This window comes from Chiloscyllium punctatum, chromosome 40 (assembly GCF_047496795.1).
Source record: "Chiloscyllium punctatum isolate Juve2018m chromosome 40, sChiPun1.3, whole genome shotgun sequence".
In the NCBI taxonomy this organism is placed as follows: Eukaryota; Metazoa; Chordata; class Chondrichthyes; order Orectolobiformes; family Hemiscylliidae; genus Chiloscyllium; species Chiloscyllium punctatum.
The window spans coordinates 50,338,373-50,364,031 of record NC_092778.1 but is presented as its reverse complement, the minus strand read 5'-3'; the positions used below and the strand labels follow the sequence as shown (position 1 = coordinate 50,364,031).

Genomic DNA, 25,659 nt, shown 5'->3' with positions numbered 1-25,659 from the left:
CTGGTTGGATGCTGCCTGAACTGCTGTGCTCTTCCAGCACCACTAATCCGGTATTTGGTTTTCAGCATCTGCAGTCATTGTTTTTACCTTGAGTGTGAAATAAAACCAAGTGTCTTGTCTGTTGCTCCACAGGTGAATACAACCTCACGGTGTCTGTCTCGGATAAGTACGATAACGCCAGCCAGCTGGTTCCATTGAGTGTCTACAGTTACCTCAGCAACCTGTCCATCAACGTGAGCAGCGAGGTGCTGTCCACGGGCAAGCCTGCGGAATTTGAGGCCATTCTGCTGCCGTCCCCCCGCGGGGTGACCTACAGCTGGAGCTTCGGCGACAATTCCACGGAACTCGCCGGGGACCTTCGCCGAGTGACACACACCTTCGGCAGGGCGGACAGGTACAAGGTCACCGTGCAGGCCAGCAACGTGATCAGCATGATCAGCACCCACCGCTGGCTGGAGGTGCTCGACGAGATCTCCGGGCTGCACATCGCCGACAACAGCCCCACCGAGCTGTACGCGCCCACCATCGTGCACGCCTCGACCCAGACCGGCAGCCGGCCGCTCTGGGTTTTCGACATGGGGGACGGCAGCGCGCCCACCGCGACCAGCTCCTCGGTCATGAACCACACCTACTCCGAGGTGGGCAACTACACGGTGGCGGTGACCGCCCGCAACGCGGTCAGCGCCGCCAACGCCACCCGGGTGGTGCGGGTCTTCGTGCTGCACGTCAGCAGGGTCCGGCCGGCGGGCTGCGTCCGCCAGCTGCTCGACGTTAACTTCACCGCCTACACGCCGGGCGACTCGGCCGGCTACGTCTTCTTCTGGGACTTCGGCGACGGCTCACCCAACCAGACGGTGCCGGGCGAGCCGAGCGCCAGCCATAACTACACCAGGAGCGGGGTCTTCCCCCTCTACCTGGTGGTGTCCAGCAGCGTCAACCAGGTCAACTACTACTCCAACGTCTGTGTTCAGCCCGTCATCAGCCACGTGACCATCAGCCCTTCCAGAAGCTTCCTCGCCGCGCGCCAGGAGGGCACGTGGCGGGTGGACGTCCGTCCTGACGGCCATTACACCTACCTGTGGGAGCTCGAGCCGCAACTGCACGGCCGGGAGGTGAACCTGAGCTTCGCCGAGCCCGGTCTGCACTGGGTCAACGTGACCGTCTTCAACAACGTGTCCTGGGGCGACGCCAGCGCCTCGGTGCAGATTCAGGAAGCGCTCACCGTGCTCCGGATCGTCGTGCACGGTGCCCAGTCGCTGGCCGATCTGGTAGTGCACCGGCCGTACACCTTCCTGGCGGAGAGCGATGGCACCCAGGTCCGCTACAGCTGGGATTTCGGCGACGGCACGAACGGCACCGGCAACAACGTCTCACACTCGTACGCCGCAGCCGGCCCTTTCCGAGTCCGGTTGCTCGCCTCGAACGCCGTCAGCCACGGTCTGAAGGAGGAGCCGGTTACGGTGAAAACGCCGCTGCGGCGGCTGCAGCTCACTGCCAATGCCACGGTGGCTCCGGTAAACCTCTCGGTGGGCTTCGAGGCCAGCCTGCAGGAGGGCGACTTCGCGCGGTATTCCTGGTCTTTCTGCCGCTGCTGCGAGGCGACTGAAGGCCCAGCCAACGTCTCGCACGCTTTCACCCGCGCTGGCATCTTTAACGTGACGGTGCGAGTGGAGAACGGAGTGAGCTTGGAGCAGGCCAGCATCCAGATCCATGTGCTGGAGGAAATCCGAGGATTGGAAATGAGCTTGGGTCACCTGGTGGAGGGCTGCTGCTTAGCCGTCAACCAAACCCTGTGGTTCCAAGCAGCGAGCAGGTTTGGCACTGAGGTCTCCTACAACTGGACTGTTTTGTGGGAGGACGTGGTCCTACTGTCAGCTAACACCACCTCCTCTCAAATATACTTACTGGAAGCGGGCTCCTATGCGATTGTCCTTCATGCCAGCAACCTTCTGGGGACCGTGAGTGTGAACAGGTCAGTCACAGTCCTGGAGCCCGTTGACATTGTTTCATTGTGGGCCTCACCAGAACCAGTGGCAGTGAACAAATCCACCAGCATCACCCTCATCATGGGCAGTGGCACAGAGGTGACATACTTTTGGGCACTGGATGGAATTGCCACGGTTTCCACCAACCTCTCTTTTATCAGTTACAGCTTCCAAAATCCTGGGGTGAAGCGAGTTAATGTCACTGCATCAAACAAGCTCAGCTCGCAGAGTGTGACTCTGCTGATCCGTGTCCAGGAGCCAGTGGCTGATGTGACGATCACTGCAGGTACTTCAGCCAACCAACAGTATGCAGCCACCAACACCACAGTGTTCTTCCAAGGCAGCACATCCAGTGGATCCAACATCTCTTGGCTCTGGACACTTCCATTCACGGTAGAACAGCAGTTTGGCCAGGAAATGAATAAGTCATTTCCTTTACCTGGTGTATACAACATCAGTTTAAATGCCTCAAATGATGTAAGCTGGGAAACAGCTTCGATGAACTTCACAGTTCAAGACAAAATACAAGGACTTCAGCTCGAAGCCTCCAAATGGGCAGTTGCACCAGGCCAAGATGTGATTTTTTCAGTAAAGTTGTCCTCCGGGACAGATGCCAGGTTTTGGTTAAGTGTTGATAATTTTACGATGCTGCTAAACAGCACAAACTATAGGTATCTTTTTTCACACCTTGGAACATACGAAATAACCTTGAAAGCAGAGAATCAAGTGAGCTGTGAGCACACTAGCATTGAGATTCATGTGCAGGAACCTGTTGCAGATTTAAGGCTGGTGAATTGTAATGAGCAAGCCATCCCAGCAGGTGTAATGAAAAACTTTAGTGCTGCAGTCTCCAGTGGCTTTCAGGTTATGTACCAGTGGCACTTTGTGTTAGGAGACTATTCTGATATTATCACTGGGCAAAATGTTTCATATACACCAAAGGTGCAAGGCCGATTAAGCATCTTCCTAAAAGCATTCAACAATGTATCTGGGGAGGACATTACAGCAGGGATCCTGGTACAAAATCAAATTTTAAAAGCTAGGCTTACAGTGATGCCATCCATCACTGCAGTCAATGAAACAGTCCATTTGAGTCTCGCTGTGACACCCAGTTTCAGCCAAGCAACTTTCACGTGGAAGTTTGGAGATGGATCCCAAATTAACTTTGCAAATACATCCGTTGTGTCTCACTCTTATTTGCGTCCTGGAAATTACCTTGTAGAAGTTAATGCATCCAACCTGGTGAGCTTCTATGTTGCACAAGCTACAGTGACTATCTTGTTGTTGAAATGTGATCCACCCAAGGTCAGCATGATCCTCAGTGAGACTATGCAGCGATCTCAAAGAAATTACTTGGAGGCAGACATTGACCTCAGAGGATGTACAGAGTATCAGGTGGAATATTTGTGGGAGATTTACAAGACCTCCAGCTGCCTGACTTTGCAAGGAGTGAAACAAGTTCAACTTCCAAATGTAGACTTGAAAAGACCTCGACTGCTTCTGCCCAACCTGGTGTTGGATATTGGAAGATATTGCATTGTATTTACTATTTCCTTTAAGGGTACCTCATATGTGAAGATCACACATTCCAGCATAATGGTCATTCCCAGTGCACTTGTCCCAGTAATAGATGGAGGAACATATAGGTCATGGTCCACAAAGCAGGATCTTGTGATGGATGGTACTAAGTCTTACGATCCTGACCAGCCAGCTGACAGTCAAACACCTCTGAACTATGAGTGGTTGTGTACATATTCATGTCTGGTAAGATTCTGTTGCAAATTCAAATGACCTCACCTTTGAGCCAAATGTCACATAACTTTTTGTTGCAGGATAAAACCTGGACCAAAGCAGTGTTTTATTTATCACTGTCATTTTAATCCCATGCTCTCAGATTTGCTACATTGAAGCAGAAGCTGGGAAAGAATTTTAGACTGAACATGGAATTCTAGAAGAGTCTCTTGTGAAGCATACAGCCTAAAAGGCCTGTTTGCTATCCTGTATATTTTAGTTTAATGTATGCCTATTTACACTTGGGGATCAGTTCCATTTCTGTTCTTTACATGAGAGACCTTGCACGTACATATTTTTTAAGGAATGATCAGAACTAAAGACAATACTACAAATGTCAACTGCAGCATAGCCTCAGGAGGTTTGTCATTTGTCTTATCCTCCCACTTGCATTTCCAGCTGCCTTGTCACATTATTTTGTCATTGAATTTGATGAGACAGTTATCCAGGGTCTCTTTCTCAGTTTGTCTATCAATTCATTCACTGTATAATTCACTTTCCACTGTTGTATCGGTGTTCAGTTTCATCTGTCACCTGGTCTGGATATCAAAGTCATTCGGTAAATCACTTAACGCTACCCCAGTCTTTCTATTCTCCCCATTTTTATGCTATTAGCCAATCTGACAAGCTCACTGAAAAAGGAAGTGCTTTCAAAATGCAAAAGATTAATAGAAACTACATATTTTTAACAGATGTAAACGCATCCCTTTAGTGTTTAATTATTGATGGCTTGCCTTTTGTAGGCTGCAGAAATTATTGTCATTTATGCAAAATGAATCCCCTGAAGGTTGAACGCAACTCACATAGAAGCATTTAATGTAGCTTTTGGCTTGGGATAAATAAAGTTCAAGTATCCAATTGTGCGGGTAAATGCATTTTTACCTCCAGTCTGTAAGAAATTCAAGAACCTGTCACATGAACTTGATAAATGTATTTTTGTGGTGGGGTTCCTTTGTTTTTCTATATCACGGGTTTTAATTTTGAGAAATGGAGCTTTGCTAGCTAAAGTTAGATTCTCCAAGGCTATCTATCCATTTAGCCCATGGCTAATGAACATCCCTGTAATATGCATTCTCTTATTATCTGTTAGTCTAATATGATTGAGAGAGATACATTTTTGTTCAATTTCGAAAGTTGCCAAAAGTTTTGTTAAAATGTATTCACAGGGTGTGGGAGTTGCTGTCAAGGCCAACATTTTGTTGCCCATTATATTTGCCCTGTGAGTGGCCTTGAATCCTTATAGTCCACGTAGTGTCATGCACCCACCTCCTGTAATGAAGTTTCAGGATTTTAGCCTAGTGATGTTGGGGAATTGACGATATGTGTCCCCATTAGGATGCTGTATATCATGAGGGGAGCTGGGACGTGGTGATATCTCCTTGCACATGCTACCTTCTAGGGCATGGCAATCATTGCTTTTGGATGGGCAATTGATGAAGAAAGTATATCTTAAGTTATTCCCGTTCCTCTGAGAAAGATTGGAGACACCATGGTATTATTGAAATACGTTCTATGTCATGGTCTTGATTCAGGACAGACATTGCTGAAAGGGTTATTGAAAAATTGCATTTCTTATTTTTTGATGGGCAAGATGTGGGTAACGCTCTTTTAGTTACAGTAATGTCTGCAGTATTATCCCATCCTTCAGCTTTCTCTTATTTAGGTGCACCTTTCATACTATAGACCTCAAACCCATCAAAACATTTTTCATTAATTGAAGGTTCACTACAAATCTTTGTCCTTCCCACTTTTAATCAATATTATGGATCTCAATGTTAATGGTTTCGTAAAAGTCTGCACTTACTTCTCATAAAATCCGATTAAGCATACTCCAAGCTTGTTAATAAAAATACTAAGTACATTTTCAGAAAAAAATGCATCCAAACTAAGTAGCGCAATAGAGTTACATGGCGTTATGATGGCTGTACTCCCCACTATGTATGTGCCAACAGTGAACATTACTAGGCTAACATCACTACAACATCACCCCAACTTCACTAGGCTAAAATCCTATCATTACAGTATGGGGGTGCATGACACTACATGGACTGTAAAGATTCATGGCCATGCACAGGGCAAATACAATGGGCAATAAAATGTTGGCAACAGTACACGTGACAATAAATTCAATTCATTTCAATTCAGTTCAACCAGCAAACATCAAAATGCACTGATCTTATTTACCTGCACGTGGTCCATAGCCTACTCTGCTGTGGCATTTTAAATGCTCGTCCAGATGTTTCTGAATTTTGTTTTCCAGAGTGCCTAGTGCCACCACACTCTCTGATAGCACATCCCAGATTTTTTAACCATTTGCTGGGTGAAAAGAAGATTTTCTCAGATTTCCTCTAAACCATCACCTTAAACTTTTGCTGTCTGGTCTTTGGCAGATGTGTCCATGTTGCAAGCTGTCCACATTTTGGATTTTCCTTTCTTTGCCTGATCATCATCATTTACTGTTTGACCAAAGACAGTAATACAAATTCCTATTCAGAACAACAGCAGCACCACAAGCTTACTGTGGGTGAAAGGATACATTTTGACCTGTTGAAAAAGGGTTCATTATTGAAAAAAACATTTGAACAGAGCCTCGGACATCACCTCTATCTATAATTTAATATTTAAATCATGAATACTGATGAGTCACACAGCAAGCTATACAATAATAATTTGTATTTATAAAGCACTTTCGACGCAGTAAATTTACCAAAGCAGTATACAAGAGTGATCATTGAGTAAAATAGGAAACCAACACCGTTGATGAGATATAGAGAAAAGGATTTACATCTTTGTTGGATAGATAATTTGAAGGAACGACTTAAAGGAGGAGAAGTGACTGAGGTGGATATGTATAATAAAAGAATAGGGCTCAGGCAATCTGAAACACTGCTAACAAAGAACAAAGAAAATTACGGCACAGGAACAGGCCCTTTGGCCCTCCAAGCCTGCGCCGATCCAGATCCTCTGTCTAAACATCGCCGCTCTTTTCGCATCAGAGAGTGGCGGGAGCTGGGCGGAAGTGAAGGCAGAGCACAAAGCCGGTTGGGAAGGTAAGTGATTGTTATTTGAGTGGGTGTGTTCTAGATTCCAGGTCCTACAGAGTAGGGCCTCCCTCCCTCCCTCCTCCTCTAACCTAAATTAAAAGTCCACAGACTTGCCCCAAAAAGAGGGTCCAAGGAAGTTCCTGTGGATTGAAGAGTGAGGCTTTAGCTCAGGAGTCTTTGACAAGGATGTTGAGTGAAGTGATTACGCCGCAGTTGAAGAGAGTGAAGACAAGCTGGTTCAGTGTGCTACATGCTTGATGTGGGAGGTCAAGGACTCTGGTGTGTCTGGCTTGTAAAAGTGTGGAAAGTGTGTGCACATTCAGCTATTGACTGAGCATATTGCAGCACTGATGAAAGAACTCGAGGACCTTAGGCTCATCCGAGAGAACGAGATTTTTCTGGACAAGACCTTCAGCAAGGTTATTACACCAATCGTACCAGAAGAGAGCAGACGATGAGAAAGGCAGAGAGCAGACAGGTGCAAGAGACCCTGGAGAAAGTACCTGTCAGGAACAAGTTGAATCTTTGGAAACAGTAGAGACAGATGACACTGCCAGTCTGCGAGGCGGCCAGGTCTGTCAATCAAAAGTTGGCGTGGAGACAGAGCGGAAAAGTCGGACATTGCACAGAGCCATGGTAATAGGGACTCCATAGTGAGAGGAACTGACCGGGGTTTTTGTGGCTGCAGGCGGGACTTAAGGATGGTGTGTTGCCTTCCTGGTGCCAGGATTAAAGACATCACAGACAGAGTGCAGGAAATCCACAAGGACGAAGGTGAAGAGCCAGAGGTGGTGGTACATGAAGTCACAAATGATGTCGGGAAGAAGAGGAGGAACATACTACAGCGGGACTTCGGAGAACTAGGAAGAAGGCTGAAAAGCAGGACGTCCAAGGTGGTTATCTCCGGTTTGCTTCCAGTTCCTCGGGCTGGTGTGGCCAGAAACAGGGAGATAATGGACTTGAACATGTGGCTGGGGAACTGGTACAGGAAGCAAGGATTTAAATTCTTGGATCACTGGGGTATGTTTTGTGGTAAGCACAACGTCTTCAAGAGAGACGGTCTGCACCTTAATAGGTTAGGGACCAGCATTCTGGCAGGCAGGTTTGCTACTGCAACACAGCTATGTTTAAACTAAGTGGGGGGGGGGGGACAAACTGAATGTTTAAGAAGGAAATTGGAGGGAAAGTTAGAACAAGGGAATTCAAGAAAGACAACTGTATCAATGAGGCAGAAAACTCAGAAAGGGATCATGCTGTAAGATTGAGTGAAAAAGGAGTTGATGGGAAGGGTGAGGGCAGTAACAAGTTAAAAATAGTATACATGAATGCACAAAGCATTAGAAATAAGATGAATGAACTTGAGGCTCTTGGAAATTGGCAGAAACGAATTTGTGGGGATAACGGAGACGTGGCTTCAAGTGGACAGGGCTTGGGAAATGAATATTCAAGGCTACACGTGCTATTGTAAGGACAGACTGACGGGCAGAGGGGGTGGGGTGGCAATGTTGGTAAGGGATGAGATTCAGTCCCTTGCGCGGGGGGACCTAGAATCAGGGGATATAGAGCTGAGAAATTCTAATGGTAAAAAGATCCTCTTGGGAGTTATCTACATGCCCCCAAACAGTAGTCTGGGTGTTGGATGTAAGTTAAATCAGGAGCTGAAATTGGCCTGTTGCAAAGACGTTACTACAGTTGTTATGGGGGATTTCAACATGCAGGTAGACGGGGAGAATCAGGATGGTATTGGACCTCAAGAAAGAGACTTTGTGGAGTGCCTCAGAGATGGATTCTTAGAACAGCTGGTGCTGGAGCCGACCAGGAATAAGGCAATTCTGGATCTGGTATTGTGCAATGAACCAGAATTGGTCAGGGACCTCGAAATGAAGCAGCCATAAAGAAGTAGTGACCATAATACAATAAACTTCAATCTGCAATTTGAGAGGGAGAGGGTACAATTGGAAGTGACAATATTTCTGTTGAATAAAGGGAACTATGGAGCTATGAGGGAGGAGCTGGCCAAAGTTCAATGGTGCAATACCTTAGCAGGGATGACTATGGAGGAACAATGGTGGATATTTCTGTGTATAATGCAGAAGTTGCAGGATCAGTTCATTCCAAAAAGGAAGAAAGATCCTAGGAGGAGGCCTGGGTGGCCGTGGCTGACGAGGGAAGTTAAGAAACATATAAAGTTAAAAGAGAAAAAGTATAACATAGCAAAGATAAATGGGAAAACAGAGGACTGGGAAGCTTTTAAAGAACAACAGAGGATTACGAAGAAGGAAATACGCAGAGAAAAAATTGGCCAGGTACGAAGGTAAACTGGCCAATAATATAAAGGAGGATAGTAAAAGTTTTTTTAGGTATGTGAAAGGCAAAAAAATGGTTAAGACTAAAATTGGGCCCTTGAAGAGAGTAACAGGGGAATATATTACGGGGAACAAAGAAATGGCAGAAGAATTGAATTGGTACTTCAGATCTGAGTTCACTGGGGAAGACACAAGCAATCTCCCTGAGGTAACAGTGGCTGAAGGACCTGAACTTAAGGGAATTTATATTTGCCAGGAATTGGTGTTGGAGAGACTGTTAGGTCTGAAGGTTGATAAGTCCCCGGGGCCTGATGGTCTACATCCCAGGGTACTGAAGGAGGTGGCTCGAGAAATCGTGGATGCGTTGGTGATTATTTTCCAGATTTCGATAGATTCGGGATCAGTTCCTGCGGAATGGAGGGTGGCTAATGTTGTACCACATTTTACGAAAGGTGGGAGAGAGAAAACAGGAAATTATAGACCAGTTAGTCTGACCTCAGTGGTGGGAAAGATGCTGGAGTCTATTATAAAGGATGAAATTACGACACACCTGGATAGTAGTGACAGGATATGTCAGAGTCAGCATGGATTTATGAAGGGGAAATCATGCTTGACTAATCTTCTGGAATTTTTTGAGGATGTAACTGTGAAGATGGACGAGGGAGATCCAGTAGATGTAGTGTACCTGGACTTTCAGAAAGCTTTTGATAAAGTCCCACATTGGGGGTTAGTGAGCAAAGTTAGGGTGCATGATATTGGGGGCAAAGTACTAACTTGGATTGAAAGTTGGTTGGCTGATAGGAAACAAAGAGTAGTGATAAATGGAATGGCAGGCAGTGATCAGTGGGGTACCGCAGGGATCAGTACTGGGACCGCAGCTTTTTACAATATATGTTAATGATATAGAAGATGGTATTAGCAATAACATTAGCAAATTTGCTGATGATACTAAGCTGGGTGGCAGGGTGAAATGTGATGAGGATGTTCGGAGATTACAGGGTGACCTGGACAGGTTAGGTGAGTGGTCAGATGCATGGCAGATGCAGTTTAATGTGGATAAATGTATGGTTATCCACTTTGGTGGCAAGAACAGGAAGGCAGATTACTACCTAAATGGAATCAATTTAGGTAAAGGGGCAGTACAGAGAGATCTGGGTGTTCTTGTACACCAGTCAATGAAGGTAAGCATGCAGTTACAGCAGGTAGTGAAGAAGGCTAATAGCATGCTGGCCTTCACAACAAGAGGGATTGAGTATAGAAGCAAAGAGGTTCTTCTGCAGCTGTACAGGGCCCTGGTGAGACCATACCTGGAGTACTGTGTGCATTTCTGGTCTCCAAATTTGAGGAAAGACATTCTGGCTATTGAGGGAGTGCAGCGTAGGTTCATGAGGTCAATTCCTGGAACGGCGGGATTACCTTACGCTGAAAGACTGGAGCGTCTGGGCTTGTATACCCTTGGGTTTAGAAGACTGAGAGGAGATCTGATTGAGACATATAAGATTATTAAAGGATTGGACACTCTAAAGGCAGGAAACATGTTTCCGCAGATGGGTGAGTGCCGAACCAGAGGACACAGCTTAAAAATACGGGTAGATCATTTAGGACAGAGATGAGGAGAAACTTCTTCACCCAGAGAGTGGTGGCTGTGTGGAATGGTCTGCCCCAGAGGGCAGTGGAGGCCCAGTCTCTGGATTCATTTAAGAAAGAGTTGGGTAGAGCTCTCAAGGAGAGTGGAATCAAGGGTTATGGAGATAAGGCAGGAACAGGATACTGATTAAGGATGATCAGCCATGATCATATTGAATGGTGGTGCAGGCTCGAAGGGCAAAATGGCCTAGTCCTGCACCTATTGTCTATTGTCTAAACCTGTCACCTATTTTCTAAAGATCTGTATCCCTCTGCTTCCTACCCTTTCATGTGTCCATCTAGATACATCTTAAATGACGCAATCGTGCCTGCTGTACCACCTGTGCTGGCAACACGCTCCAGGCACCCACCACCCTCTGTGTAAAGAACTTTCCATGCATATCTCACTTAAACTGCTCCCCTCTCACCTTGAACTCGTGTCCCCTAGAAATTGAGTCCCCCCTCTGGGAAAAAAACTTCTTGCTATCCACCCTGTCTACACCTGTCATGAGTTTGTAGACCTCAGTCTGGTCCTCCCTCAAACTCTGTCTTTCTAATGAATATAATCCTAATCTACTCAACCTCTAATCATAGCTAGCGTCCTTCATGTCAGGAAATATCCTGGTGAACCCTCTCGAAAGTATCCACATCCTTTTGGTAATGCGACGACTAGAACTGTACGAAGTATTCCAAATGTGGCCGAAACAATGTCCTATACAACTGTAACATGATCTGCCAACTCCTGTACTCAATACCGTCCGATGAAGGAAAGCATGCCATATGCCTTCTTGACCACTCTATCGACCTGTGTTGCCACCTTTCAGGGTACAACGCACCAGAACACCCAGATCTCTCTGTACATCAATTTTCCCAGGGTTTTTTCATTTACTGTGTAACTTGCTCTTGAATTGGATCTTCCAAAATGCATCATCTTGCACTTGCCTGGATTGAACTCCATCTGCTATTTCTCCTCTCAACTCTTCAATCTATATATTTATCTTGCTGTATTCCCTGACAGTCCCCTTCACTATCTGCTACATCACCAATCTTCGTGTCATCTGCAAACTTTCTAATCAGACCACCTATACCTTCCTCCAGATCATTTATGTGTATCACAAACAACAATGATCCCAGCATGGATTCCTGTGGAACCAATAAGAGTTTGATGAAAATCAGCAAATGCAAAAGGCCAGAATTGAAGGAAGATAGTTTTTTTTGTCAGTCATTTATATAAATGATTTGGATGAGAATATAGAAGGCATGGTTAGTAAGTTTGTGGATGATATCAAAATTGGTGGCCTTGTAGACAGAGAAGAAGGCTTTCTAAGATTACCAAGGGATCTTGATCAATGGGTCAAGGGTTGAAAAATGGCAAATGAAGTTCAATCTGGATAAATACAACAAACAAGGGTAGGGCTTATACAATTAATGGTAGGTCCTTGGGTAGTGTTGTAGAACAGAGGGATCCAGGAGTTCGGGTTGATAATTCCTTGATGTTTGCCTCACATATAGACGGGGTGGTTAAAAAGGTGTTTGGCATACTATCCTTCATTGCTTAGTCCTTTGAGCATCAAAGTTGGAAAGTCATGTTGAGATTGTAGAAGATATTGGTTAGGCTTCTTCTAGAATATTGTGTGCAATTCTGGTCATCCAGTTACAGGAAGGATATTATTAAGCTGGAGAGAGTTCAGAAGAGATTTACTCAGATGTTGCTAGATTTGGTGGGACTTTTTTCACTGGAGTGTAGGAGGTTAAGAGGCGACCTTATGGAAGTTTATCAAACAATGAGGAAGATAGAATTAATGGTAGTTGGCTTTTCTCTAGGATGAGGGATTTCAAGACTAGGACATGTTTTTAAGGTGACAGGAGAGTAATTTGAAACAGACATGAAGGGCAAATATGGGTGGTTCGCATGTGGAATGAATCTCCTGAGGAAGTGGTGGATGTGGATACGATTATGCTTAAAAGACATTTGGATTAGTACAAGAATAGGAAAGCTTTGGAGGGATATGGGCCAGGACCAGGCAGGTGGGACTAGTTTAGTGTGGGATTATGTTTGGCATGGACTGGTTGGACCGAATGGTCTGTTTCCATGCTGTATGACTCGATGACTCTTATTGGAGGGCTGTAGAGCTGGGAGAGGTTACAGATAGGAGGAGAGGTGAAGAGATTGAGGGATGAGGATTTTAAAGTGGATCATTGCCAAATTGGGAGCCACTGCTATGACCACCATGCATTATGCTGATATTCAAGTAACTTAGTCCGCATTCATAATATAAACATTAAAACAGTGACCATATGGAATGAGTTGAAATCTTTTGTTATAGTAGGGACCTGGCACTTGAATATTAGGCTTCAATACAAATGATGCCTGTCATGGGAGCTTTCATTGTCATCTTATGGTGACATATCATTATAGACTTTGAAAAGATGACCAGAAATCTGGTATCTTGTTCTGTGACATTCAGCTTGAAAAAGTGATAGTTTAAGTACAAGAAGAAATAACAAATGTGTATATACATAGTACCTTTCATGACTTCAGAACGTCATTAAGTGCTTTACAATCAACAAAGCATTTTTGAAGCATAGTCACTGTAGTAATGGAGGAGACCTGCATTGTTGTAATGCTATTACTTGTAGGAGGGACTTAGGAAGGACAAATGGCTTAGAGTAATCACTGTCCTGTTCTTTTGTCTTCAGGAACTTTCTGGCTGCTATATATCTGGCATGGGAAGTGTCTTCTCTATTTTTAGAGAAGAACTGAAACGGAATACAACCTACACGTGCAGTCTGAGAGTCAGTAAACCTGGCCGGGAACCCCAATCAGTCAAACAATATGTAAGTAAAAATGCTATAGAAAGCCATATTTGTCGTTGCAAAGTGTTTTCTCGCAATGTTATGCAGTTGATTAATTTTGTTATTTCAGTGATTAAGTTGTCAAACGCTCTAATGAATTTGCTCATTCAGTAATGATCACCAAAACAGATTGGCTTGATTAAAAAAATTGATTTATTCACAAGTGCTTTGCCTTTTTATCTGCTAGCATTTCATCTTGAGATGTTTCTCTTGCCATTGTTTGTCAGTGGTGAGTTGCTGTTGTCTTTTCACTCTCAGGGGTGGAATGGGGAGGCAGGTCCCAAAACTCCCTCAGCTGAAACAAGTCTTGGACCTATGCTGTTGACATTATTCTGAACAACGCATTTACTATCTAGCCAACTGAGCTAACCAAATAATCTTAGCAATAACCCTGATAGAAATTTAGTAAAAAGGACTTGAATTTATGTAATGCTTTTCGCAACTTCAGAACATCTGAAACTACTTTTGAAGTGTGGTTACTGTTGTAATGTATGAAAAGTGGTGGGTATTTAGTGCAGGTCTACATCCTCCAAATAGCAGTATGATAAAGACCAGATAATCTGCTACAATATTAGTTGAAAGACCAGTGTTGGCAGCACTGACGAAAGTATTAGTATGCCTCAATAATAAATGAAACTATTGTTTGGAAAGTTAAAAAAAATACAATTTGCCAGGATTGTGAGAAGAAATCACTGAAGGAGGTGCAAAGGAGATTTTGCAGGATGTTTCCAGGGCTGCAGAGATTACCTGTGAAGATAGATGAGGTTTGTTTTCCTTGGAGCGCAGGAGAGTGAGAGAGGCCTTGGTTGACGTGTAAAATGATGAGGGGAGTAGATAGGGTAAACAGGAAGGAACCTTTCCTCTGGTGATAGAATCATTGACCAAAGGGCATAGATTTAAGGTTGGCACAGGAGGTTTTGAGGGGATATGAGGAGAAATGTTTTCATCTAGGGATTGATGTGAATTTGGAACTTACTTGTCTATAGGGGTGATAGAGGCAGAAACCCTCATAATGTTTAAGTATGTTGACGTGTGAGCATAGCATACAAGGCTATGAGCCCAGTGCTGGATTAGAATAGTTAGGTGCTTGGTTTTGACTGGCGCAGACTTGATGGGCTGGAGGGCTTTTCTGTGCTGTTTGACTCTATGATTGTATGACTAATTCCCAGTTGTCTTGAAAACAATGCTAGGAGTCTTTTGCAACCATATGAGAGGACAGATGTCAGCACTCCAGTGCAGTAGGCTCTAAGTATTGCCCTGAAGTGTCAGCCCTGGATTATGTGTTAAAATCTCTGGAATTAGAACTCAAACACTGCCTCCTAACCGAGAGAGAAGGATATTCTTATTTTAGAGATGTCTTATGATGCAGTAGTAGTATCCATGCTTATGGGTTAGAAGGTCTAGAAAATATGCTGTAGCATGTGGCTGACACTTGCATATCTGCTGGTACTTAAATATGTAGCAACATCGATTGCAACAGGACCAAAGATGGCCAATTGGCCCATTAAACATAAAGTTGTCATAGTTCCAGAGGGAGATGACTGGTGGTGTAACATAAGGGTCACTGTGCCTCAGGTGGGGGGGGAGAGGTTGAGAAGGATTCATTGTAACCTCCACTGGTGTGGGAATTGAATTCACATTGTTGGTGTCATTCTGAATTACAAAACAGCCATCTAGCCAACTGAGCAAACTGACCTCTCGTTTTTCTTTGTTAAAGCCATTCATTTTCATCAATTCTATTTAAATTTCTCTTAAGCAAAGTGAACAACTGTAGCTTATCTACACGATTAACTGCTTTTTAAAAATTCATCCTGACAGATTTCGGTGAAGGGAGGCAGCTCACCACTGGTGTCACTGGAGTGTGTCTCCTGTAAAGCGCAGGAGGTCTATGGAGTGAGCAAAAGCTCTTATATTTCCTTATCTGGAAGTTGCAGCAACTGTGAAAGCAGTCCTCAATATGTGGTAAGAGCAAACCTCTGTGCTGCTTCTAACTTAGTACAGAAATACTGGGGTGTAGTTAACAATCACTTTGTGCTTTCAGTGAATTACCTATTTCACAGTGAGTCGATTATTTTAGTTGGTCAAGTTAGATGCAGGGAAATAGAATACATTCTAGCCCTCAAGTCCACCTCAATCAATCTCGCTTGTTCCATTTCCTAAATGTCTAATAGAGAACATCAATTGTTGTCATTTTTGGCTGAATTATTGTCCATTTGGAAGCAATTCACAAGGTAGGAAGCAGTAGGATGCTTTCAGGCAGAACTTTATCTATCGAAGAGTCCAGAGATATGTCCACCCAGCATTGGTAATATGAGCGTGATGGCTGAGGTGAAAGTTCATTACATTTGCACCTGTACCATCCAGGTCTTCACAAACGGATTCCAATTTGGAAGAGTTTATTGAAGCTGCTTCAAATGGTAGATTTGTTTTAAAGGAAAGCATGTTCAAGGCAGAATACAAGATCATTGGAATGAGTTGGGTCAGTCCAGCTTCACGCAGGCAGAAAATACCAAATGGTTCAATGCTAATGACTTCCATTGAGGCCACCATGGTCCCAATTCTGCACTTAAAAGGAATTTCATGTGACAGTTCCTTCCAGCAACATAATCACCGGAAGCTGCTAACAACACTTGCCTACTAAACAAGCACATCAAGAAAATCTCAAATACTGGTAAAGGCATAAAGCAAAGTAAGGTTAGAAAGATCGTCCATCTCTGAATCTGGCCATGCATTGGACTCCTAGATACAATTTTTGAGAAGCTGTCCAATCCTTACCACTCACTTCACCCACTTATTATTGCAAATGGTAATTGAATCATTTGTTATCACTGTTAGAATTTCAGCATCCCCAGGCAAATCACCATTCAGAAGTGTCTTTCACTTGATCTTTAATCTGACTGTTTCCTTATCCTAACAGTGGAAAGTAGAAAACTCCAAGAAGCAGTTGCTCACCCTAGACAATGCCACCACTTCTACTGGGAGCACTGGAATGAACCTAGTTATGAGACACGGGGTTCTGGAGGATGGAGATGGGTACACATTTAGCCTGAATGTCACTGATCCTTTGATGGAAAACGTGGGGTTTGCATCTATATATATCCCACCGATTCACCTTCCTTCTGGAGGTGACTGTGTGATTTTTCCAACAGAAAACATCTGTGCTTTGACTACCAGCGTCACCTTCACGTGTACAGGTAAGTCCCAGGCTGAGCAAATTTAAGAGGTATTTAATTTCTTTATCAGGACTTGGGTAGCAATGTTCCCAGTCATTCTCAATTGCCTTGGTTACTTCTATAACAGTTCAAAGATGTTTCATATTTTTCAGCGACATCTCAAAGTACTTCATGTAAGTGTCTCTTGTGATGCACCAGTGAGCTTTACAAAGCAAGGTTCCATGAATGGCAAATGGACAAAGGATTAGTTAATCACAACCTCTTCTTTTTGCCATAGGCCAGAGCCTTGGTTTAACGTACACGAATGCTGCACTTCCTTGGTACTATTCTCAGCTTAAGGATTCAATACAATTAGTGGTAAAGCCCTGGATATGCGACCTTGGGTTTCAGGTCATAAACCTTGAGATTTGCATCGGAGGTAGACAGGGTGATTAAGAAAGCATTGAGCATGCTTGCCTTGATTGCTCAGACCCTTGAGTATAGCAGTTGGGACAGACCTTTGAGTATAGAAGTTGAAGTTATACAGAACGTTGGTGAGGCCTCCTCTGGAGTACTGTGCAGTTCTAGTCGCCCTGTTATAGAAGGATAGTAAACTGGAGAAGGTTCAGAAAAGATTTACCAGGACATTAACTGGAATGGAAGGTTTGAGTTCTAAAAATAGGCTGGAACTTATTTCACTGGAGCGTGGGAGATTGATGGGTGACCTTGTAGAGGTTTATAAAATCATGAGGGGCATAGATAAGGTGAACAATGAGATGAGGGATTTCAAAACAAAGGAGCATATTTTTAAGGTGAGAGCAGAAAGATTTAAAAAGACATGAGGGGCAACCACTCTACACAGAGTGGTTAGTGTGTGGAATGAACTGCCAGAAGATGAGGTGGATTCAGGTACAGTTAACATTAAAAGATTTTTGGATAAGTACAAGAGTAGGAAAAGTTTGGAGGGAAATGGGCTAAATGCAGGCAGATGGGACGGGTTTCGGTGGGTACCTAGTCAGTGTGGACTAGTTGGGTTGAAGGTTCCGGTTCGTGTTGTGTAACCCATAATCTTCTTTGGACCAAGGGAGTTAGTGTCATGCAAGTAAGCCCAGAGAGTGGATAAGATAAAAGTTGATGCCTCCAGAAAGGGTCTGATAACATTTCTCGAGAACCCTGATATTTCAAGGGCCATTGTAGCAGCATAGACTGGAATTTCACATTGTAACCGTGTGGAATTCCCAGTGCAGCAGACCCCAGAGGAATTCTGTAGGAAATTGAAACTTCTGTAAGGGCAATTCCCCTCTGTCTGGAACCCTCTGACAAAGATCCTTACATCTGGAAACTTTGGAAGATCTTGGCTCATTAATATTAATAGTAATTCAGGAGATAAAAAATATTTTAAAAGACATTCTAACTGTAGGTTAAAATGTAAACTGACCCACTGACCCCTTCAATTACTCCTACCCTGACACCTCTACCCCTCCCAAAAATCCAACCTTGCTGGTGTACCCTCACTCCTCTCCATCACAACCCAACAAACCCTCCGAACTTCCGGATCTGTCATCCATCATATCTGATAATAGTTTGGTTCTGTCAGGGTAGAACCTTATGAATCTCTAGATCCAACTTCTTACTGTCTAAGTTAGTGGGCAAGTTGAAAAATCTCCCACTATTTCACAATTGAATTGGTCTCAATAGTACTGACTCGTATAAGTATTGCCTGTCTACAACACAAAGATTGAGTTTCGGATATTAAGGCATACATCTAATATTAAGCGACTCATCAGTCTTTTTCTTTGAGCTGATTTTTATCCATGTTTACAAACCAGCCCCAACTTGAGATTTACACAGGTTTTAAAGATGACTTTCAGTGATCTAGCTTTATGTTTTGTAGGTTGGGAGACTACTGGGATTCCTCTCGTGTATAGCTTCATCCTTACTCGCTGTGGTGTTGGAGGAACTCACTGTGATGAGTTCTATGTGTATAAAGGCAGCAGATCTGAGTACAGTGCAGTCCTTCCCCCTGGCTTTAGCTCAAATCAATTCATTGCTTACATTGCTGTCACTGTTCAGAACCAGCAGGGAGCCTCTGTAATAGCTCTGAACCGGTAAGTAGGTGGTAGTAACTATATTTTCATTGGACTTAATTGTTTTTGAATAAGAGTGTGTCATAATTATTTGCAATGAATGATGCTGAATTGAAGAAGTATGTTATCCAAAAATCCCAAGTGCTTCAATACAATATAATGTACAATATGTAATAAAATTATGTGATTTTGTATCATAAAAATGAGAGAGCATTTCTATTTAAACTACTTTCTTTACTCCTAGTTTGCATTAGTTTCAAATTTAAATTTAAATCTCAGTGACATTCCAAGTTAAAGTTTATTTTGTAATCATCATACTGAATCAAGTTGTCACTGGAGTTTTGATTAGTTGATGTCTTTTGTCTTGAGGTTTTGTTAATACTTTTCGAATAGTGAGAGAGATTAACAGGGGTCCATTGCCAGGAAAAGCTGTGAGAGGTAGGGAGCTGAACTTAAAATATAGCTGAGTGTTGCTTTGGAAAAACAGTAGGATAGCATTAGGGCAAATTCGATCAAATGAGCAGAAGAGTATTTTTCACCCATACAATGTTATAATCAGATGACATCCTACTAATTTATGGACAAACAGAAATTACTGTGAAAGCTCAGTTCTGAGGAAGGGTCACTTGACCCGAAATATTAACTCTGACTTCTCCCCATAGATGCTGCCAGACCTGCTGAGCTTTTCCAGCAATTTCTAGTTTTGTTTTCTCAATTACAGCCTCCGCAGCTCTTTTGGTTTAGATTCTAATTTGGAGGATTTGAGCCTGACATTAATATCTTCAAATTTAGGGCTCTGTTCTGCCATTCAAGAGTAAGTAGTTGGAAAGAGTGGACAATGGAGCTGACTGAGCATGATTGTTGGTAGTATTTCCATTAAGCTTTTTCTGCTTCCAAGTTTGCATGATGAGGTATTTAATCCACTGATGCCATTGGTTTCTGCAGGTCCGTAGTTATTAATATAACAAATACTCCTGAAGGGTTCCAAAGTTTCACTGATTGGATGAAGCTCGAGACTGAGACTAAACTGCAGGAGCTGTTGAAACAAGGTGACCCACAGCCTACTGTAGAGTATGCCCTTGCCCTGGTCACAGTGCTCAATGAGGTAGGGTATTGCTCACTAATTTCTTCCACTATCTTATTACTGTCTTTGATGGCCTTGCCTTCAGCTACCTAGCCCCTTAATTTGCAATCAAATACCTAAATCTCTCCTCTTAAAACCAACCTCTTTGGGTCACTGTTCCTGATGCTGCCATCTCTGGAGGTTTTTGACTATTCTCCTCTGTGGTGCCTTAGGGCATTCACAACCTTAACAGGACAAGATATATACAAGCTTGTATTGCTAAATTAAGTGAGAAGTATTAATAGCATATGCAATGTCTGAAGCTTTTGCACCATCTCATAAAGAGCATGAAACTTAATAAATGACACAGCAATGTTTATCAAATATATTTCTGGTAATTTCCAGAATTGAGACATGTATCAGAAGAGGTATCAGCTGCCCTCTTCCTACACTAGGCATTCACATGGGCTTGACAAGTAAGGTCACGGGTTAATATGATATTTATGTGCCATTTTTATTATGAGACCTGTGCTGCCTCCTTCAAAGCGAGCTAATAGCCATCAGTCAGGTTCCAGAAAACAACGCCAGAGAGTGTCCCAAATCTATTTGCCACCAGCCTCACAACCATTTCCTAATCTCATACAAGAGGAAGTCCTTTCTGCTAGTAACTTGAGTGGGAAACCATGCGGATCTTACATATTTACGTTAAGTTATTAATGGGAGGAATTTACTCCCATCATATCAAATCAAAATAATTTGTAAAAACCTTTTCCAAAATTATTTTGATATAAGTTTTAGTTATATGACACCTTTAACAGATTCTCCCAAGAAACTTCGTAGAAGTGTTATGTGACGTGCTTTGACACCAAACCACATAAGGAGGTATTAGAACAGATGACTAAAAGCTTGGTCAGAGAGGTGGGTTTCAGGATGTGACCCACAGAGTGAAAGTTTGAGCTGTGGGGCATAGAGGATTAGGGAAGGAATGTGAGATTTGTGCCTGGTTTAAGGTGTATCAGCCAGACTTCCTTAAGGATAATTAAGTATGGCAATAAAATTCTGGTGGCACTTACATTCGAAACATAAATGAACTAAAAGAAGGCTGAAATCATAACTTGTAGAATGTACTTTAATCTGGGCTGAACTTGTAACAAACAAGTAGAAAAATGAGCAAAAATTACAAAGGTTTGAGCAATTTACAGCACTATAACAGGAAGTTCCAGTCTAAAAGATCATTGAACACGAGGTGTGAAGATGGCATGAGGTCTGTTATACTTGAACCAGACATCAGTCTACAAGAAGAAGTGTTATTACCTCATCTGATCAATACTAAATTATGCCAATTTCATGTTTTAAATATGTCCCCTGCAGTACGAGAGAAGCAAAGTCTTTGAAAAGGTGTGGACAAATGACACAATTAGCAGGATTAACATCCGCAGTAACATCACGTTGGCCCTTACTTCCCTGGAGGTCAGCACTGTGGATGACATCCAGCAGATTTCTGCAGCGTTGGCACAGTGTACGGTAAGAACCTGCTCACTTTCATCTCAAGAATAAAAAATAGTGCCTTTAGTAACCTTATCAAGCAGGAGCTATCACTTGGAAATTCATTCAGAGAGTGCAATTAAGTGGTTTAAGTTTAAAATGACATGATTTTGGCAAAAGAACCACAGGGTAGGGGAGTCTTTTTTTGACATGGCATATATCTACCATCAGCACTGCCTGAGAAGGCGGTAAAAGCAAATTTGTTAATAAATTTTGAATATCATAGAACCATACAGCAGGGAAGGAAACCATTTGGCTCTTTGAGCCTGGTCAAGATGACATACGGCTTGGAGAGGAACTTGCAGGTGAGGGTATGCCTATGTATCTGCTGTGCTTGTGCTTCTGAATAGGAAAGGACGCAGATTTGGAAGGTGGTGTTGAAGGAGCTGTGGTGAGTGCCTGCAGTGCATTTTGTGAAAAGTACACACTGATGCCATCATGCATCAGAGCGAAGGGAGTGAATATTGGAGATGGTTGTATGAGTGCTAATCAAGCAGAACTCCTGTGTCCAGAATGTTATTGAGCCTCTTGAGTGTTGTTGGATCTGCAACCATGCAGACACGTGAAGAGTATTCTGTCAACTTCCTGAATTGTGCCTTGTCAATAATGGACATACATCAGGAGACATGAGGGAAGTTGCTCATCACAAAATTTCCAGCCTCTGCCCTCTGTTCTTGTAGCTACAGTATTACTATGGCCATTTTCTTGGTAAAAACAAGGACTGCAGATGCTGGAAACCAGAGTCTAGATTAGAGTGGTGCTGGAAAAGCACACCGGGTCAGGCAGCATCCGAGGAGCAGGAAAATCGACGTTTCGGGCAAAAGCCCTTCATCAGGAATAGAGCTGAACCCACATGGACTCCTGACCACCTTTAAACCAGCAGAGTTTGGACCTGAACAGGACAAATAGTACACACTACAGATTCAAAAACACCAGCAACGGTTCTCCTTCAAGATCCTTCACTCTCACTTCAATTTCTTGTTATTGGTGACCCCAAGGATGTTGATAGTGGGGGATTCAATGATGGTAGTGCCATTTGAACATAAAGGGGGTGAATGGTTAGATTCTCGCTCTTTGAAATGTTAATTACCCAGTACTTGGGTGGTATGAGTGTTACTTACCTCTTATCAGCCAAATCCAGATGTTGCCCTAATCTTGCTGTACATGGACATGGACTGCTTCATTATTTGAGGAATTGGAAAATTTTTCAGTTTTGTAATTCATTGCTTGAATAATTTAATGGATTGGTCTTGGCTGAATTAACCTTTGAGGGCCAGCAAACCTTTCTAGTGCCTTTCCTAAGATTAATTGCAACATGTTACTGAGATGAAAGGATTCTGGAAGATCTAAGGAAGAGCTTGACTCATCCTTTAATCACTTTTCTTTTGTTCTTTCTGCCAGGTCATCAGCAAAGAATTAATTTGTAGCAAATGTCAGAACCAGACATTGTTTGCCCTGGACAACATGATAGCAGTTCTCCAAAAGGAAACTGGACAGGGTAAAATGACACCCACCTCCATTGGGGATAATATCCTTGTCACTGTGGGTAAGTTCAAAATTCTGGTAAATGGAGACACAAGTATAGTTATAAAGTAATTGTGGGTGTAAATCAGTGTTGTCCAATACAGTTGCCACTCAACGCATACATAGCAAATTGATGCTCTTCTTCAAGGTGAGAGATTTCAATAAGATTGACATTTGGATTCCGCAGTACCAAGGATGTGGTTCCAACTTGTCTGACCAAAGTAAATAACGTCCTACAGGATGAACAATCCCTTACATTAAAGAAAATCTGGAGCCTGACTTAATTATGCTATGAAGTAGTAATGCCTCTGTTAAAGAAGTGAAAACATGTTGACATACTTTAATTGCTACATTACAACTAAACGCTATGTACTGATTAGATGCTGCTACTAATACTATTTTTTTGACAGAACTGCTGTCACAATGCAGTACACTACTGTCCACCTTTATTCTTGTCCCTCTATCCCACATCATCCTTAGGAGATTGTGACAAAACTTGCCCATTCTTTGTATGTGTTTTGTATCTTGTGGCAAATATAGTGAACATTGAGATCCGATTGGACTGCATTGGTCTGTCTCAAAAATTAAAAGAAGGTCTCAGCTTTGCGCAGAGATGTAAAACAAGTCGGCAACTTAGTATCTTCACTTTATGGAATCACATTTTCTCTAATGTCAACAATGTGCAGGAGGGGAATCATTCTCTCATCCATTTTCCTTGCAGCAGACAATGCTACTGAAAGAAGGTCTTTCACATTGCAATTTGTTTGTTCTATAGGAGGTCTGATCGATATGACTAATCAGTTGGTTCCAGTGATGAATAAGGTCACCAGGCCATCTATGTACAAACCCGAATTGGTGGCGACAAAGGCCTATGATCTGTCCATGAAATTGATGCAGATACTGATGGGTACACGGGTCCTGAATGAAGAACCTTTGAGTGTGTCGGGTGCAAGGATGTGGGCACAGGGCAAGAGGGCTGACCCCGGCCATCTGCTGTGCTTTGCCAACAAGTCAGGCTGCCAGTTCTCCATCCCGCCATCCTTCAACAGCATATTTTCCAACCTCAGTGATGTAACGCAGGTCATGTTCCTTGTGGACTCCAATCCCTTTCCTTATGGCTACATAAAGAATTACACCATTTCCAGCAAAGTGGCTTCCATCGAGTTCAAGACTGACAATGGGTCGCAGATCCCCATTGAAAGCCTGGGTTCAGAGAAGGCCATTACTGTTAGTGTGTCGACCAACTCTGCCATCAGAAATGTCACTGTTAATACAACTGTTATTGCCGCGAGGAGATCAATCACTGTGAATGTCACCTCCGGAAATTTGAATGAAAAGGCTGGGCTCCACATTCAAGTCACATATACAGTTTTAAACGGTATGTATAAGAAAATTGAGATAATTATAAAGAGGACAAGAGGATATATAAACAGTCAGAATAGGAATAGGGGTCACCTTAAATCTGCTCTGGCATTCAGTAAAATCATGGCTGATCTGATTATTCCACCTTCTCATCTACCCAGATGTTCTTTCTGCCCACGCTCCCCCTTTCTCATCAAGAACTTACCTCTGCCTTTAAAAATATTTAAAGACTCTGCTTACACAGTTTTCTGAGGAAATGAGTCCCATATATTGATGAGCCCCCCCCCTCCCCATAAGAAAGGAAAAGGATCCTTCCTATCGCCTTGGAGGTTCCTCACCAGTCCTGAGCAGATGTCCCAAACCATGGCAAAACAACTGTTTGAAATCTCCAGTTTGAGAGAAGTCAAACTCTATTTCTCTCTCTACTGATGCTACCAGACCTGCAGAGTTTCAACAGCATTTTCAGTTTTTACTGCAGGGAAATGTGTCAGCCCCTCTCACTGTACAGTCCCCTACACCCACTACATTCTTTTTTGCCTTCCACTAGAGTCATAGAGATGTACAGCATGGAAACAGACCCTTCAGTCCAACCCGTCCATGCCAACCAGATATCCCAACCCAATCTAGTCCCACCTGCCAGCACCCGGCCCATATCCCTCTAAACCCTTCCTATTCAAATACCCATCCAAATGCCTCTTAAATGTTGAAATTGTACCAACTTCCACCACTTCCTCTGGCAGCTCATTCCATACACGTACCACCCTCTGCGTGAAAAAATTGCCCCTTTGGTCTCTTTTATATCTTTCCCCTCTCACCCTAAACCTATGCCCTCTAGTTCTGGACTCCCTGATCCCAGGGAAAAGACTTTGTCTATTTATCCTATCCATGCACCTCATAATTTTGTCAACCTCTATAAGGTCATCCCTCAGCCTCCGACGCTCCAGGGAAAACAGCCCCTGCCTGTTCAGCCTCTCCCTGTAGCTCAAATCCTCCAACCCTGGCAACATCCTTGTAAATCTTTTCTGAACCCTTTCAAGTTTCACAACATCTTTTCGATAGGAAGGAGACCAGAATTGCGTGCAGTATTCCAACAGTGGCCTAACCAATGTCCTGTACAGCCGCAACATGACCTCCCAATTCCTGTACCCAATACTCTGACCAATAAAAGATAGCATACCAAACTCCTTCTTCACTATCCTATCTACCTGTGACTCCACTTTCAAGGAGCTATGAACCTGCACTCCAAGGTCTCTTTGTTCAGCAACACTCCCTAGGACCTTACCATCAAGTGTATAAGTCCTGCTAAGATTTGCTTTGC

General features: G+C 43.3%; 1 protein-coding gene across 1 annotated transcript in view; it reads left to right on the top strand.

Moving 5' to 3' along the window:
- The window catches only part of pkd1a (polycystic kidney disease 1a), a 205,423-nt gene that overhangs the window by 103,195 nt on the left and 76,569 nt on the right, over positions 1-25,659 (top strand). The window contains exons 16-24 of the mRNA XM_072559862.1: positions 133-3,749; positions 13,453-13,590; positions 15,427-15,570; positions 16,526-16,802; positions 18,655-18,868; positions 19,793-19,952; positions 21,282-21,434; positions 22,857-23,001; positions 23,755-24,357. Coding sequence (XP_072415963.1) covers positions 133-3,749; positions 13,453-13,590; positions 15,427-15,570; positions 16,526-16,802; positions 18,655-18,868; positions 19,793-19,952; positions 21,282-21,434; positions 22,857-23,001; positions 23,755-24,357 — 5,451 coding nt within the window. The remainder of the gene's footprint in view (positions 1-132; positions 3,750-13,452; positions 13,591-15,426; positions 15,571-16,525; positions 16,803-18,654; positions 18,869-19,792; positions 19,953-21,281; positions 21,435-22,856; positions 23,002-23,754; positions 24,358-25,659) is intronic.